Source organism: Rattus rattus, chromosome 7 (genome assembly GCF_011064425.1).
Source record: "Rattus rattus isolate New Zealand chromosome 7, Rrattus_CSIRO_v1, whole genome shotgun sequence".
In the NCBI taxonomy this organism is placed as follows: Eukaryota; Metazoa; Chordata; class Mammalia; order Rodentia; family Muridae; genus Rattus; species Rattus rattus.
This window is the reverse complement of record NC_046160.1, coordinates 111,381,266-111,396,461: the sequence shown is the minus strand read 5'-3', so window position 1 is coordinate 111,396,461 and position 15,196 is coordinate 111,381,266. Positions and strand designations below refer to the sequence as shown.

Sequence of the window (15,196 nt, the reverse complement as noted above, 5' to 3'; positions counted from 1 at the left end):
ATGTTGTTTTAGCTCAATGGCCGGGCATTTTTAAACCTTTTGCAGCTAACATGCTCTTACCTTCACTCCCAGCTCAACACCTCTAAATCTGCCCTCACCTTAATTGTCTGGTTACCTTCTCCTAGTTCAGCACCTAAATCCGCCCTCAGCTCAGTTGTGTTTCTCGCACCTGCACACACGGATGAGATAAGTCTGAGAGGAGGGGAGAATTGATTTCTCAGCTGAGCTGAGTCACATGGCTCCAGCACATGGAAACAAGGAAACACATCTGCCCAGAGAGCTTAAGCCAGAGGCTGGGAACGCCTGCTGTGCAAACAAGCTAACTGCTTCCCCAAATCCTAGGAGAGAGGCACTGAGAAACAAACGATAAAGCTGCCTGTCTCCAGCAAAATAAATCAAAGGACAGATATTTAAAATTTGATTAAACTGTTTTTAAGGATAGTAAGGAGTATAATAGTAATGGTTCAGGTGGTCTCAAATAAACAGATATTAAGCTCCACGAAAGAGAAAAGTTAGGAGAGAGTGATACAATAAACAAAAGGAAATTTAATTACAGTAAGATACAGAGAAATAAAAATATTGAGACATTCAATCTTAAAATATTAGACCAAAGGCAAGGGGTAGGAAACCTAGCCTATCTTAGACAGTAAAAATTTAGGTCCTAAAAATCATATAAAGAGAGAGCCTAGACATAGGCTTATACAATAAACAAAAGAAAATTTAAGCTTATATTATATAAATAATTTAGGCCTTGATCTCATGATGGTCAGGACAGGGGACAACAAAAACACTGTCTCACAAGTTAACGTTTATTTACATTGTTTTATTAGCTTTAAATTGCTTTAATTATCAAAATAAATGTAATTAAGAGTTTGGTGGTTATATTAAAATTCCTCTGGGAGAGCGGTCAAGCTAAATGTTTAATGATTTCTGGTTATTGGACCAAGGACATGTTATTTTGGGAGAGAGACTCTGTGTTTGTGCTGACAAGAAAGGAGAGAGGGCTTTGGATTCCATTCATAGATCACATATGACAGGGGGAGGCCCCTAAAGAACTAAAAAGGTTAAAAAAAAAATCAAACAAGACAGATAAAGATTCGTCATGCAATCCTTCACACGACATTACAATTGGTTATTAATAAAATTAACTCACGAAAGTGACAGCTGTCTTTCACTAATCACAGAACAAAATGCATCCTTAATTGATCTATACATCCTTCATAATCTATAAAAATATCTTAATTATACTAAATTTCGGTTGTGATATATTATAAAATGTAGTGAGGATGAGATTCATCCTCAGAGATGTTGAACTGACCTGCGTGGTCCCCTGCTTCCAGCTGCTGCCCAAAACAGCTTTGGGGATTGCCCTGAATTCCAGGTTATCTTGCCTCATTCAGCCTTTCAGACAAATCTGGTTAAAATTTAGGTCAAGATCTGAACCTTCCAGAATACAGAGACTAGATAACAGATGCTAAAGCTAGCTTTGTAAAGTCTAACCAGTTTTACTAATTTTCTTACCCCTTCCCATCACTTTAAAAAATTTCTCATCATCCTTATTCAATAAAAAAAAGCTATAGAGTTCTCAGCCCAATTCCCTAGGTTTAGATATCTGGTAATGGTTATTTTACAAATTATAGATAGTCATTTTAAGAAATAATGTAAAATTAGTCATAATTTTAAACGGGAAGATAGATGAGATAGATTACTAAATTTTATTCTTAAACAAAACATTATATAGCCATAACCTTACATTGATAAAAATATTAATAATTGATATAAAATAAAATCTGTAATCTCTTACATTGATATAAAAATTATATACTAATATAAAATTGTGGTTTTCACTGGTATAAATGTATATATTGATACAAAATTTAAAATTAATATTGTTACTCTTAGATAGACATTGTGCCTGTATGACTTATTTAAAAATACAAGACTTGACTCAGTTCTTCTAATAACTACTTCACAACCTGATTAAGATGACTCAATAACACAGGTTAAGGTCCAGATAACAAAGTCATGGTTATGTTAGAGTCTGATTTAATACAATAACATGTTTTCAGTTTACTCAAATAAAAATGACTTGAGCAGTTAAGGTTTAACAGTTCAAAAACAATTTACTTAGTCTTCAAAAACACCAAAAATTAAAGGCTGACCAGATAGTCAGCTGTCTCTATAATTGTTTAAGTTTTGAAAGCTATGTTTGGTACTTTCTATATGCTTAGACAATATTTAATTTGTTCTCAGATTTCTAATGAGGTTAAAGACCAGTTATAGTCTCACAATCAAACAAGTTTTTAGCATTGAGAGAGGTTATAAAATAAAAGGCATGGTTTTCAGATAATGTTACAAGCTGAAGTCTAAACATAATTCAAAGATAAAATTATAATTCTTCAAGTTAGAGATGATAGAGTACTTTATCTGACAAACATGATGAACTAGATGTCAATTACATATCATACTTTGTAATTTATATGATTGTTATGGTATTGTCCAATTTATGTCTGAGGGAAGAGTTGTTTTCTTTAAATTGGACAACAAAGATGAGATGTAGGGTGTGGTTCTGATGCTTTGATCAGGAATCTGTGTGTGAATGCTAAAGGTCCTGTTTCCCAGTTGGTTCTTGGTTGATCAAGAAAGATGCTAGGGGCCAATGACTGGGAAGAAGAGGGGACTTCCAGGTTCCCTCATGCATACTAGGAGAGGCAGGCAGAGGAAAGAAAATTTCCATGCTTTGGAGGGAGACAGAACCACTAGTCATGTGAGATCTCAGGTGGAGTGGCCATTGACTGCTTCCCCCACTGGGCCTGCGGTAGCATGGTGGGAGATTAGAAATGCAGCTGAGCTGAGGGCAGATTTAGGGAGCTGAGCTAGGAGTGAAGGTAAGGGCACATTAGCTGCGGGAATCTTAAGATTTAGCCCAGACATTGAGCTAAAAAGCATAAGCTTGTGTGTGTGTGTGTGTGTGTGTGTGTGTGTGTGTATGTGTGTATGTGTGTGTTTCATCCACAGACAGATCCAAGGGAACCAGGGTGGTGGCTGGTAGCACTGCCTACCACATACTACATGTGGCTTTTCTATATTTGCTCTCATGTTATAGGGTAGGTCAGTCTGATCCTAGATTCATAATCCCGCTAGCTCATCCTCTCAAATGCTGGACAATATGCCCAACCTCTTTCTTTTTAATGGCATTCTTTGAAGTAAAAAAAGCTCTAAATTTGTGTGAAGTTCAGATTGGGAAATTTTTTTTTCTTTTGTTTTCTGCACATTTAGTATCAGATACAGGAAAACATTGACTAATCCAAGGCCATGCAGATTTGAAGTGTAGTTTTTTTTTTTTGTAAGATTGCTGTTATTTTAAGTTTTTTAAACTCTTATTTATTTATTTATTTATTTATTTATTTATTTATTTATTCACTCCAGCTTTTATTCCCCTCCTGGTCTACATCCCATACCTCCTCCCCACTTCTCTATGAAGATGTCCCCACCCCACCCACCCCATCAGACCTCTAAACTTCCCGGGACCTCCAGGCTCTTGAAGGTTAGTTGCATCTTCTCTGACTGAACCCAGACCCGGGAGTCCTCGGCTGTATATGTGTTGGAGGCCTCATCTCAGCTGGTGTAGGCTGCCTGGTTGGTGATCCAGTGTCTGAGAGATCTTGGGGGTCCAGGTTAATTGAGACTGCTGGTCCTCCTACTGGGTTGCCCTCCTCCTGTAAGTTTCTGATCCTGTTATTTCTTGAGGTGCTTGGCATTTGGTCCACTTCCTTCATTTGTGTGCATATGCCTCGCTGCTGAGGTCCAGCCTCAGCACTCATGTGAGGGGTTCATGAGAAAGGGGGAAGTGGAGCAGTCCTGATTGGGTAACTACTCAGGTATTTTCTCTCTTTGCCTGATCAGTCTCCCCATTCTTCCTTCTTCCTTCTTTTGACCAGAGAGCCCCAACCCAGAGCTACATCATCAAGGCTTTGACCATTGTTAATCGTTAGAAATCCTTTAATTTACATAAATTCTAACAACCCCAGATCTTTAGTCCTACCCCTCCCTTCCTTAAAACACAAATCAAAAGTACATTTCCTTGTAGTCTTTACACAGCCTGTTCGTCACCTGTAGCTGCTTGTGGTTTCCTGGTACAGCAGACAGCAATCCTTACAGTGGCTATTTTCACGGAAGGACAGAAAGGTGACAGATTACTAAGGTTAAAATGATTTCTTACAAAGCTTTAAATTTTATGCTAGTAAAGCAGCTAGCTCTCTCCGATATCTCTCTAATCCTTCAAGTAGCGAGGAGAATGAAGTACCAACTTTTTATGTGCTTGTACATCATCTTTCAATTCTCCAATATGTTTCCTTATCCTAGCAATTCCATGGCCTTAGGTCCAAAATTGACAACCTCCCTATAAACATTAATTCACTAGCCCATAGCTCGTTTCCATTAAACCACACTCTTCTTCTAACACTCTTTGTTTCTGGATCGTATACAACCCTTCCTCGGGTAAACCCATCTAACATTTGCTTGTTCTCTATAGATTCGTCTTCTTTTTCCTGTCTATGCCTTTTCTTCTTGAGACCACTTTAACTCCCTCTTCGTGATGTCCCCAAGTTCACTTGGCTTATTAATGCATCAGTCATTGGGCACATGTATCTCCTCATAATTCCAAGTTTGGCCAAGTCACATAATGAGCAATTTCTACAATGGGCAATGTAGGTTTTTATGGACTCTGGTTCTGTTGTCTGGATACTTTCCCATGGCCCTAAAGGTCAAGCAGAATGCATATTCCTCATCCTCCAGTGCCTCATGACCACCTCCATTCCTCATCCCTGAAAAGTGTATCTGTTTCATTTATTATGGAATGATTAGCTCTGAGTAATGAGGGAAGTGTATTCCTCAGAGAGAGATTGAAGTAAAGCAAATTGAATAGAGTGCAGATCAGCTTAAGGGCAACAGTAACCATCAGCACGTAGTGGGATCCATGACCTAGCAATGCTTCAGGGGCAGGAACTGTGTCACACGGCCCGTTATGCAGCCATGCTCCACCCAGCACCTAGCTGGTTTCCACCACGCTTTGAAAAGTCTACTTTTCTACTTGGATTTTCTTTGCATATATATACTGAAAAGCAATCTGTAACAAATTTGAGAGTTTTTCTATGCTCGTGCTTTTGTGGTACCCCTGCATCTTAGTTACTGTACTTCTAAGTGAGGGTTTGGGGTGAGTTTCCTAGCTTTGATCATTTTCAAGATTGGCTATTTTGGTTACTTTGGATTTCAACATAATCAACTATTGGGAGCATACAACCTAAGATTGATGTTTTACTTAGTCAGTGTGTAATGTGCATAGCATTACCATTCTATCCTGCCAGTCAACAAATGTGGGCCGTCTTTCTGAGCATTCTATGTTATTAATTTCTCTATGATACTTTGACATTTATTGTGGGAACCATGTTTCTTTTTAGTAACACTACCTACTCTTTTGAATCCTATTGTAAGTAGGATGCCTCAAGGTTATCCTACTGTAAGTAGGATGCTTCAAGGTTATTCTCAGGGCTTCATTCCTGTGTGTAGAAATGCTGTTGTTAATGTGTTGATCTTGGCCTCACAACTTGCTTTTTCTGTGGGTTACTAGAGAATTTTGTTTACATGAGCATCCCAACTTCAAGTACGATGCTTTTAGTCCTCTCTTTACCATCCTAGAAGCCTTACGGTTCTTTTCTTTGCCCAGTTGCCCTGCCCCGGTGTTCATCCAGAAGAAACTCTGTAGCGTATGCTTGTTAGCTGGAGATTTTGCCAGTATTTAAAACTTAGGTTGAGGAGCTTGTCTTTTGTTGAATCTTTTTACGCAGAGCTCTGGTTTCCACCAAGCACGCACTTATGTGGCGTTTGCCCTCCGTGAACTCTGTGTGCTGCATTGTACTGACTGGTTTTTGTGTGGGGAGACCCATGCGTCCCTCAGATGAATCATTCTTCAATGTGACATTGTCCTTTGTATTTGCTGTTGGATTCGACTTCTTAGATCCTTTAGAATTTTCTTTGCTTGTTATGTCCTGTTTGGTTTTAGTATCAGAGTAATTAGTAGCCACATGGAGTGATTTGGGAACATTTTTGGAAAATTTCTGAAGGTCTGATGTTCTTCAGTTGTTTGGCAGAATTCATTTATGATGTCACCTGACCCCAGGATTTTCCTTCATGAGAGTTTTAGTTTAAGAATTCTTTTACTTATTGTAGGTGTAGTCAGGTGTTACAATTTCTTCAGAGGCTATGGAATTTTGTGTTTCTGTCATTTTGACTTCCTGATCTGTGTGGTTGAGCACGGAACCCCTGGTGTAGACCTGTTTTAGTTGTATAAGGCTGGCAGGGTGCCCTTCTGCCATTCTCTTTAGTTACTGAGTCATGTCTCTTTCTTCCTGATTGGTCTTCCGGGAAGACTTGTTTGTCTTTTTTAAAGAAACAATGCTGTTTTGTTCATTTTCTGTGTTTCAGTATTTCACAGCAGTATTTCTTGTCTTCCTCTGTATGCTATGATTTTAGTTTGCTCTTTTGAAAACTGTCCAGTTTCTTAAAGTAGAAGGCCAGGTTACTCTTCGAAAACACTTAAAATATATAGGCACGAGTAGCCTTCACTTCCTCTGTATCTGATACTTTAGTTTATCTGTTTTAGGTTTTGTTTTAATATTTTGACCACAGAGTTTGTTTTTTATTGTACTCGTGGTTTCCTCCTCGGCTTAACTGCTTCGTGGCAAGGTCCTTTTATGTAGCTGTGAGTTTGGGCTACCACACTTTGGCTCCAGCAGGTTGCACATGCACTTGCCCAGGAGCGATCTGGATTCAGAAGTGGAAGACGCAAGTGCACACATACATGCCAGTTAATTTTAAAATGCCTTGATTAGGGTTGGGATTTAGCTCAGTGGTAGAGCGCTTGCCTAGCAAGCGCAAGGCCCTGGGTTGGTCCCAGCTCCAAAAAAAAAAAAAAAAAAAAAAAATGCCTTGATTACCTCAAAAGCTGGGTACTTCCCCTGCTACCCCAGGCCCAATCAGGGAAGTGGCCACCCACCTGAATTGTCACATTGCTGGTTGGCTTTTTCTCCTGTAGCTCCTACATCTCACCCTTCTCCTCCAAAGCATGGCGATTCTCCCCCTGCATCTTAGCCCGTGCAACTCTAAGGGTCCTGCCCTGTCTCCCTTTACCCAGCTATTGGCCGCTGGCATCTTTACTGATCAACCAAAAACCAATTGGAGACAAGATCCTTCAGCATTTGGACATGCAGATTCCTGAGTGAATCAAAGCCGCAGAGCCGATCTCCAACACTTTTATATCTGTGTTTCTGTGACTTTTGCAATTGTTACTGAAGCTTCATTTCATCCCATTCTGATTGGAGAGCTACTCCCTGGTGTTCCTCTGAGAGGACTGCAGTCGTTGCCTCACTGTGGGCCACACTGAGCACTGCCCTGGAAGAATAGCTGCTTTGTTGCCTGTGGAATTCCCCATGCCTGTCTCTCAGATCTGTCTGTCTGTCTGTCTGTCTGTCTGTCTGTGTTCATTTCTTGTTTTGCCTGAAAAATCTCAACAAGTAAAAATCTCAACTACTACCGGATTGTCTCTCGTCTTCTCCCCGTTAGGTTTTCTTTCTTTTTTTTTTTTTAATTAAATATTTTATTTTACTTACATTCCAAATGTTGTCCTCTTTTTGGTTCCCCCTCCATGGTTCTTCACTCCCTCCCCACTCCCCTTTGCTTCTGAAAGAGTGCTCCTCCACCCACCCACCCACCACCGTCTCCCACCTCAACCCGCTAAGATCCCGCTTCCTTGGGGGCATTTTCAGATTTTGTCTTTATTTCTGATATTTTAATGTATTGACTTCTGGTCTTAAACTTTCTCTGTTTATATTTTTCCTATTGTTTTAAAATCAGTGTTCTCTGTCACTATTTGTTATTGCTTTTTTTTTTTCTTTTAATGTGATGCATGTCCCCTTTCAATAGCATGTAGATTGATCTTGCTTTTCTTAGCCTTGTCTGTTGAATGGCATTAGTTTTCTATGGTTTGGTTTATTTTTGCCTTGTGGTCTTTGTTTTCCACAGGTCATGGTTTTGTTTCTCTTTGGTATTCCTCCTTTGCCGTTTTCTTTGACGTTGACTGAGTGTTTTCTGAGGCTTTTCTGTTCCTGTAATGATCTTTCCGCAACCCTTTAGAGGGTTGTATCTCAGCAATGGCTTCAGAGTTTACCACACATACCTTCCTGCTTCAGGACCACTTCAGATTAAACTGACTGGACCCCCGGGGCACAGAAGGAACGCTGCTCTTCTGTCACTTTTTATATTTTCCCATTTTATTGTACCTGCCACAGCCCCAACAGAAGGATAACAGAATGCTGTGAAATCATTATTTTATATATAATTTTTTTTAAAAAGTCCATGAGAACAGAAGAGAAGAGTATCTATTTATATCACGTTACATTTATTTTATTTACAGTATGGCTCTTTGGATCTGGTCTCTATATTTAAGTTACCATTGCGGTCATGTTCTCACTCTGAGCTTTGTCCAGGCCCACACAGTGTACATTAATTAGAGTTACGTTAGCAGTTTATTTTAATAAACTGAAATAAGTTCATATTTGTTATAAATGTTTGCCATTCCTGCTGCATTTCAGGCACTGATTATTTATGTTTTCCCCACAAAATAGCTTGGGTAACTTACCTGACTTTTTCCCCAGAGTCGTCAACATTCTATGTGTATACGGCCATATCTACCATATTATAATGTCTCACGTCAGCTGGCCACCTTCATTCTAAAGGGGTCTTTGGTAAGTACATGCATTTAACTTTTATTTTGATTTCAAAATTTATCTCCGGGTTGGAGAGATGGCTCAGTGGTTAGGAGTGCTTGCTGTTTTCCCCCCCGAAAGTGGAACTGGTTTCCTGCACCCTTGTCAGGTAGCTATGGCTACATATAACTGTAGCTACGGACGACCTGGTGCCTGCTTCTGGCCTCGAAAGGTCACACGTGTGAGCTTACAGAAACACGACTTATAAATAAAACACATTTTTAAAAGTTTATGAAAATTTTGTGTTCCATTGCAGGCTATCAATTTTTATGCGTCATTTATTATAGAAATTGCTAAGAATTTGTGTATGAATGGTCACCTGCCCTGGTGCCTTCATCTCTTGACTTTTTTTTAAAGACACAGTCTCATGAAATCTAGGTAGCCTCGTTTAACAGTGGTGGTTGTCCAGGAACTTCTGCGTACCTGCCTTTACTTAAGGAATGCTGGGATTGCAGGCATTGCGGGCACATCTGCCGTAGGGAATGTGGGGCGAGAACCCCGGACTTCCTTGTATGCGAGGCAAAGCCTCCACCAAGCGTCTTCTGAGCTCCGTAATGAAATGGGGCAAAAAAGCCAACACCTCACAAAGCTGCCTGCCTGGGGTGTGATTGCCCTGGGTGGGGTGAGCACCAGCTGCATGGTCTTAGGAATTTTCTTTTTCCTTTTTGTTTTTTTCAAAATGGGGTTCTCTGTGGGCCCTGGCTGTCCCGGAACTCACTCTGTAGTCTGGGGCTTGCCTCTAAATCATAGATTGCCTGTCTCTGCCTCTGAGTGCTGGGATTGAAGGCGTGCACCACCACCGCCTCCTGAGGAGTCTTCAAGCGCTAAAACTTAGAGTATTCTATACCGAGAAACAAACAAAACAAAATAAAGTCAAATCAAACAAAATACCCAAAAGTCACCATTTTAAAGGCCTCTTACTGGATTTTATTTGGAAGAAGCCTATGTGCTTTCTTACTAATAATGTCATAAGGACTAGTTGTTTGTTTGTTTGTTTGTTTATGCCAGAGTGTTATTAGAGGACCAGCAGGGCTGGGAGGGGGATAAGAGAGGCACGGGAGGGGGGAATGATAACCAACAAGAATGCATTATATACATGCATAAAATTGTTAAGAGAACACAATTTATTTATAAGAAAATTAGCCAAAACATCTAATCATTATAATCAGAAAGCAATGTTGTTATTCTAACATCTAGCAAAGGGAAATTTAAATTTGCTCACAAAGCACAAGGTGGAATAGTTGTATTCTGTATTTGATTAAACATCTGACTTCATTAAGCTGGGAGGCTTCAGAAAGAGGCACTGATATAAAATTTTTGCAATCAAACAGTTGTCTCCGAAATCAAGCCAAAAACTATTTTTTAAAGTTGCAAGTTCATGTTATCCGCTTTTTCTTATCGATTACTTATTTACGTGGCAAATGTCTTCCTTCCCAGTCTCCCCTCTGCAACCCCCACATCCCATCCCCCTCCCCTTCGCCTTTAAGCTTTGCCACACACCCTGCCTCACCCCTTTAGCATCCTCCTCTGCTCAGGACCAAGTGCCTTCCCTCCCATTTATCTAAAGCAAGTGGCAAAGACATCCAGAGATCCTTCAACTGCTAAGACCACCTAACTACACGGGCAAGCTGTTGCTCAGAAGTCTGAAGATGCCACTTGACATCTTTTCCCCAAGTTGTTAAAAATCACGTGGATCTGTTACTTTCATGCCATTCTTCTGTGAACATGGAGATTTATCTCCTTTCAAAATCTTTTGGAAGCGTCTCTCTCTCTCTCTCTCTCTCTCTCTCTCTCTCTCTCTCTCTTTCTGTGTGTAATAATCATAATTCATGATAATTATTAAATATGAAAAGCATTTTAAGATCTTTTAGAACATTATTACTTATTTATGCAAGGGCTTCTGTCCTGGGTTATTATCTGTCAGCCTATCAGATCATTATTCACTTAGCAGTTTTGAGTTATTAAATATTCATTGAAAAAAATATTAGAACCTTTGAACAAGGTGAATTTTATATGATGATAGTAACATACATGAAGGCAGAAAAAACAGATTAAGATTTTATAATAATAAAGACATTTTAAAGTAAATAGTTAAATGTTTAACAAGGTTTTTACATAGGAAAATTGTTTTGAATCCAAGGCCCTAAGACTGGTTCTTAATCTTCGCCAGTGTTCTCTGGTGTTCATGCAATGGGTTACTTAAATGAGTTACATGAGTGAGTAGAGATTTCTGGACTACAGTGCTCTCCTCTGTAAAGGGAGGCATGGCAGGTTTCTTCAGGGACGCTGTGCACAGCCCTGGAGGTGAGCATGCTAGAAGCAGGCACATTCCCGAGCACGCTCAGTGAAGGTGGTAGTTTGACAGGAGTGGTAGTGGACTCCTCCTGTGCCTACCCAGGGAAGGTCAGAGGGCACATTTCAGAAGGGGGACGATGACGTCACGGGAGTGCTTCTGAGCATGCCCTGTTGAGTGTCACAGTGATCTAGCTGATGTGGTTCTCTAAAACAAAGCGAGTTGGTGTCCCCAGGGCTGTGTCAGTTTTCCTCAGGTTTCTCTGAAATGTCTTAGTTGAAACAAAAACAAAACAAAACAAAACAAAACAAAAAAACAAAGTGTCTGGTGGTCACAGGAAGTGAAACATTTGCTTAAACAATGTCTTGCTGTTTTCAGAAGAGTTTAAACTCGATAGAGCAGTCTTTTAGCAACTGGAAACAGCAGGCATTGCTTTCTTTTTTGAGGTATTAATATCAGGCATTGATGAATTTCTCAGTGTTTTTTTGTGTTTTCTCCCCAGAAAGAAATACAAGAGCTACAGGTGTGGTACACCAAGCTTGGAACAACACCAGAGAAACTTCATTTTAAACAACTGGAAACTCTATGGGTAGTCTTACAATTGATTTCTATGTTTGGGACGTTACAACAGTAAAAAGGAACAAATTTGATTAATGAATTAAAATGAAGTTATTTTATGGCTACAGGACAGATAAAAATGTATTCATATTTTCCTTAAATAGGGATTCTGATTAAGGTGTTGGGAAGCCGTTGGGTCCGTAGCTGTGCTCTGTCCTTACATGCTGGTTTACACTGGTAGATGTGCTGCTATTGCCTGGCTTCCTCATTCAGTACTGTCCTCCTCTGCGTCGGTCTATGTCCCCATAGCAGCTGGCTGTAGGTAGTCTGGCCCTCTCTGGGTTTCTCTTACTCTTTATTGTTCCTCCTCCTCCCTGCTGCTTGTTTCTGTTTGGATTTCATTATGCCTCCTTATTCAGAAAGTGCCCAGGTCTCAGCACTGCATCTGACTCTCAGGGCCAGCCATCACAGTGCTACAAGAGTGCTATGCCTAAAACCCTGTTAGGAATGTATCAGCAGCTTTCCCCATAGATACACATTCCCCACCTGACCCCACTGACCTGACAAATGTCCCTCATTGTTCTATCACATGACGCTCACTGACCTGTCACATGACCCTCATTGGCCTACCACATGACCTTCATTGTTCTATCACATGACCCCTACTGACCTGTCACATGACCTTGACTGTTCTCTCATGAAGTAGAAGACACATTTCCTTTTCCAGATGCAGATCTCAGTAGCTGTTGTCTTCTCACAGAGTAAACTTCTCAGCTTCCTTCAGATCACCTCAAGTGTTAGTTTCTTTGAAACCTTACTCACTGTGTCCAATGTAGGACTATGTGTGGGTCTCATTAAAGATTCCCCCACCACTTTTGTGACTTTGAGATTGGGGCTTTACCTTATTTTGCTTTTAGACCAGAGGCATATGGTGCTTGGTACTTGGTGATTTCAAAGTATAAAGTGGCCCCAGCAAATATATTCCACCATCTACTCGACTGAATCTGATGGGTTTTTAATGATTAATATTATGATTAGTCAATATCAATGGTTAAATACCAATTAGATCACTCTCTACTTGTATGACAATTTACTAGAAATAATGGAATCAAATCGAACTCCTGAATAGGAGTGCAGTTTGGAGTCAATGCTGAACCAGAATGTGATCAGATATTCATGGTTCTGCATCTGTTTACTCTTAAAGCAGTGGTCTGATGTGAAACCTTTTAAAGATCAAACTCATTGAAGTTTCAAAGGTGGCCCAGGCTCAGTGCCCACACTAGTTGCGCAGGGATTCAAATGCTTATTGTAGGACCTATGCTCTAGGGGGTGGTTCTCCTGGCCACACACTGAGGTGAGCTAAGCAAGGCCTCCATAAACATCTGGTTTAATCCTCAGAACACTCCCCTGGTGCATGTATTGTTAGCCTCAAGGATGAGATGAAAAACTTAGACAGGCTGAGTTGCTAGGATCCAAACTGTGACACAAAGCTAGCCTACTAATTGAAATTTACACTGACCATATAATGAACGGGTTTTTAATGTTTTATTTCTTAATTGTAAGATGTTTCTCGTGCTTAGCAGCTGAGCTGTCTGTCGGGCTTTGTGGGTTCTTTTCTTTCGTAAGGCTCTGAAAGAAACAAGCAGCCTGCTGAGTTGCATTAATTCAATGCACCCAAGTATTCAAGAGCTACAGTGGAATGGAAGGGTTGAATGACAGATAGAGACTTTCAGGCATCTTGTCATTGTCCCTTCCATCTGATGAAACTTTTGCTATAAAATATTATTTATGCATGCTCCTAAAATACCCTTACAATCGTCAAGGGCCTTGGTGTTTTTCTGGTCTTCCTCACACGTGTAGGAAGTCCTACCGGAATGGCTGTTTACACCGAGCACTGGCCTTGAACCTGGGGCTGTCCTCTTTTTCAGCTCCTTGACGGCAGCGGCAGTTTCTCACTGGAACTGGAGGAGGATGAGATTTTCACACTCACCACTCTGAACACAGGTCACAAAGGCAGCTACCGTCCCCCTCCCAAGTCACAGCCCTTCCCAACCAGCTATAAGGACGATTTCAACGTTGGTAAGCAGTTTTAACCAGGTGTGACCTGTCACCCGCCTTCTGTAGAGGTAGGGCAGTTTCTTCTCAGACTGATGAACAATAGCATGAGGTCAAAAGTCCGCCTCTAGGCCTTAGAGCAGTGACTCTCAAGCTTCCTCATGCTGCAGTGCTCTAATACAGTTCCTCGTGCTGGGGTGACCCTCAACCATAAAATCATTTTCATTGCTACTTCATAACTGCTGTTATGAATTATAAATATCTGATATACAGGATGCCCAGTGTTGCGACCCCCCAGGTTGAGAAGCACTGCTTTAGCGTTGTGTTTGGTTAAAAGAGAGCTAGTGTTTCTAGCTCCTTGATGTGAATTCTTTTTTTTTCAGTTCCAGAAGAAATGCAGAAGTCATTGTGAGAATGAAAGTTATAATTCTAAGTTGTTCTGGGTGAAACTTGCAGGGTATAACTAGGTACTACCGTCCTGGCTACCACTAGTCTCTCCCTTTCATGTGAAGGTTAAACCGTATCATGTCTCTATCTGAGTGTGAGGGACGTGAGTGCCTGACACAGGGTCGCCACAGTGAGGGGCTCCACCTTGTCGTGTGTTTGTGGGAGGTTATAGTTTAACCCTCAGATCTTTAGGAGGATCTGCTGTAGAGTGATTGGAAGTCATGGTGGCTGGGTAACTGGGGAGAACCGTAGAAAAACGAAGGCGTGTTCATTGTGCTGGCCTCAGAGGACCCAGCAAGAACTGCCTTGCTCCCTAAGTGTTTGGTGGGATTGAAGGACTCTTTCAAAGGTGAGTCGGGTAGCTCTGTAATCGGTTCCCAAATTTGATAACTGTACGAAAGCAACAGGGAGAGGATTAGCATTGCCAGAGTGATGTACCTGTACCCAACTTCAGGGGCCAGCACCTCCTGTTCCCCCCACAGGGAGACATTGCCACTCACTACGGGGTCTCACAGTCCCACGGCAGGACGTGATCTTTCAGCTGATTGGCTTAGAAAGGCCTTTGGCTCTGCTTCAGGCATTTGGTCAGTTATTTGGATTATTTCCAGGTATCACACACACACACACACACACACACACACACACACACAAACACACGCACACACACACACACCCCTACACTTTGTTTCTAAGTATTATGTTTTAAAAATTATTCAAGTGTTTCGCAGTGTATCACAGATATCAGATCAGGTAGGAGATTGATAATTACCCGCCGAGATACTAAGTGGAGGAATTTTTGTGTTCTGAACAGAGTACCCATTATTTAGCGAAGCTCCGAATTTTGCTGATCAGACCGGCGTGTTCGAGTACTACATGAATAACGAAGACCTTGAGCATCGCTTCACACTGCGCCAAGTTCTCAACCAACGACCTATTACCTGGGCCGCGGATGCCTCCAGCACGATCAGTGTCATAGGCGATCACCACTGGTGTGTGAGAGCTGCCCTCGGTTGCCCTCAGT

At 41.0% G+C, this 15,196-nt stretch overlaps 1 protein-coding gene across 1 annotated transcript in view; it reads left to right on the top strand.

Annotated features, from left to right (window-relative positions):
- Galc (galactosylceramidase) overlaps nt 1-15,196 on the top strand; it is a 56,491-nt gene that overhangs the window by 31,978 nt on the left and 9,317 nt on the right. Inside the window, exons 11-14 of the mRNA XM_032908240.1 lie at nt 8,712-8,801; nt 11,618-11,704; nt 13,602-13,752; nt 14,987-15,164. Of these exons, the coding sequence (XP_032764131.1) occupies nt 8,712-8,801; nt 11,618-11,704; nt 13,602-13,752; nt 14,987-15,164 (506 nt within the window). The remainder of the gene's footprint in view (nt 1-8,711; nt 8,802-11,617; nt 11,705-13,601; nt 13,753-14,986; nt 15,165-15,196) is intronic.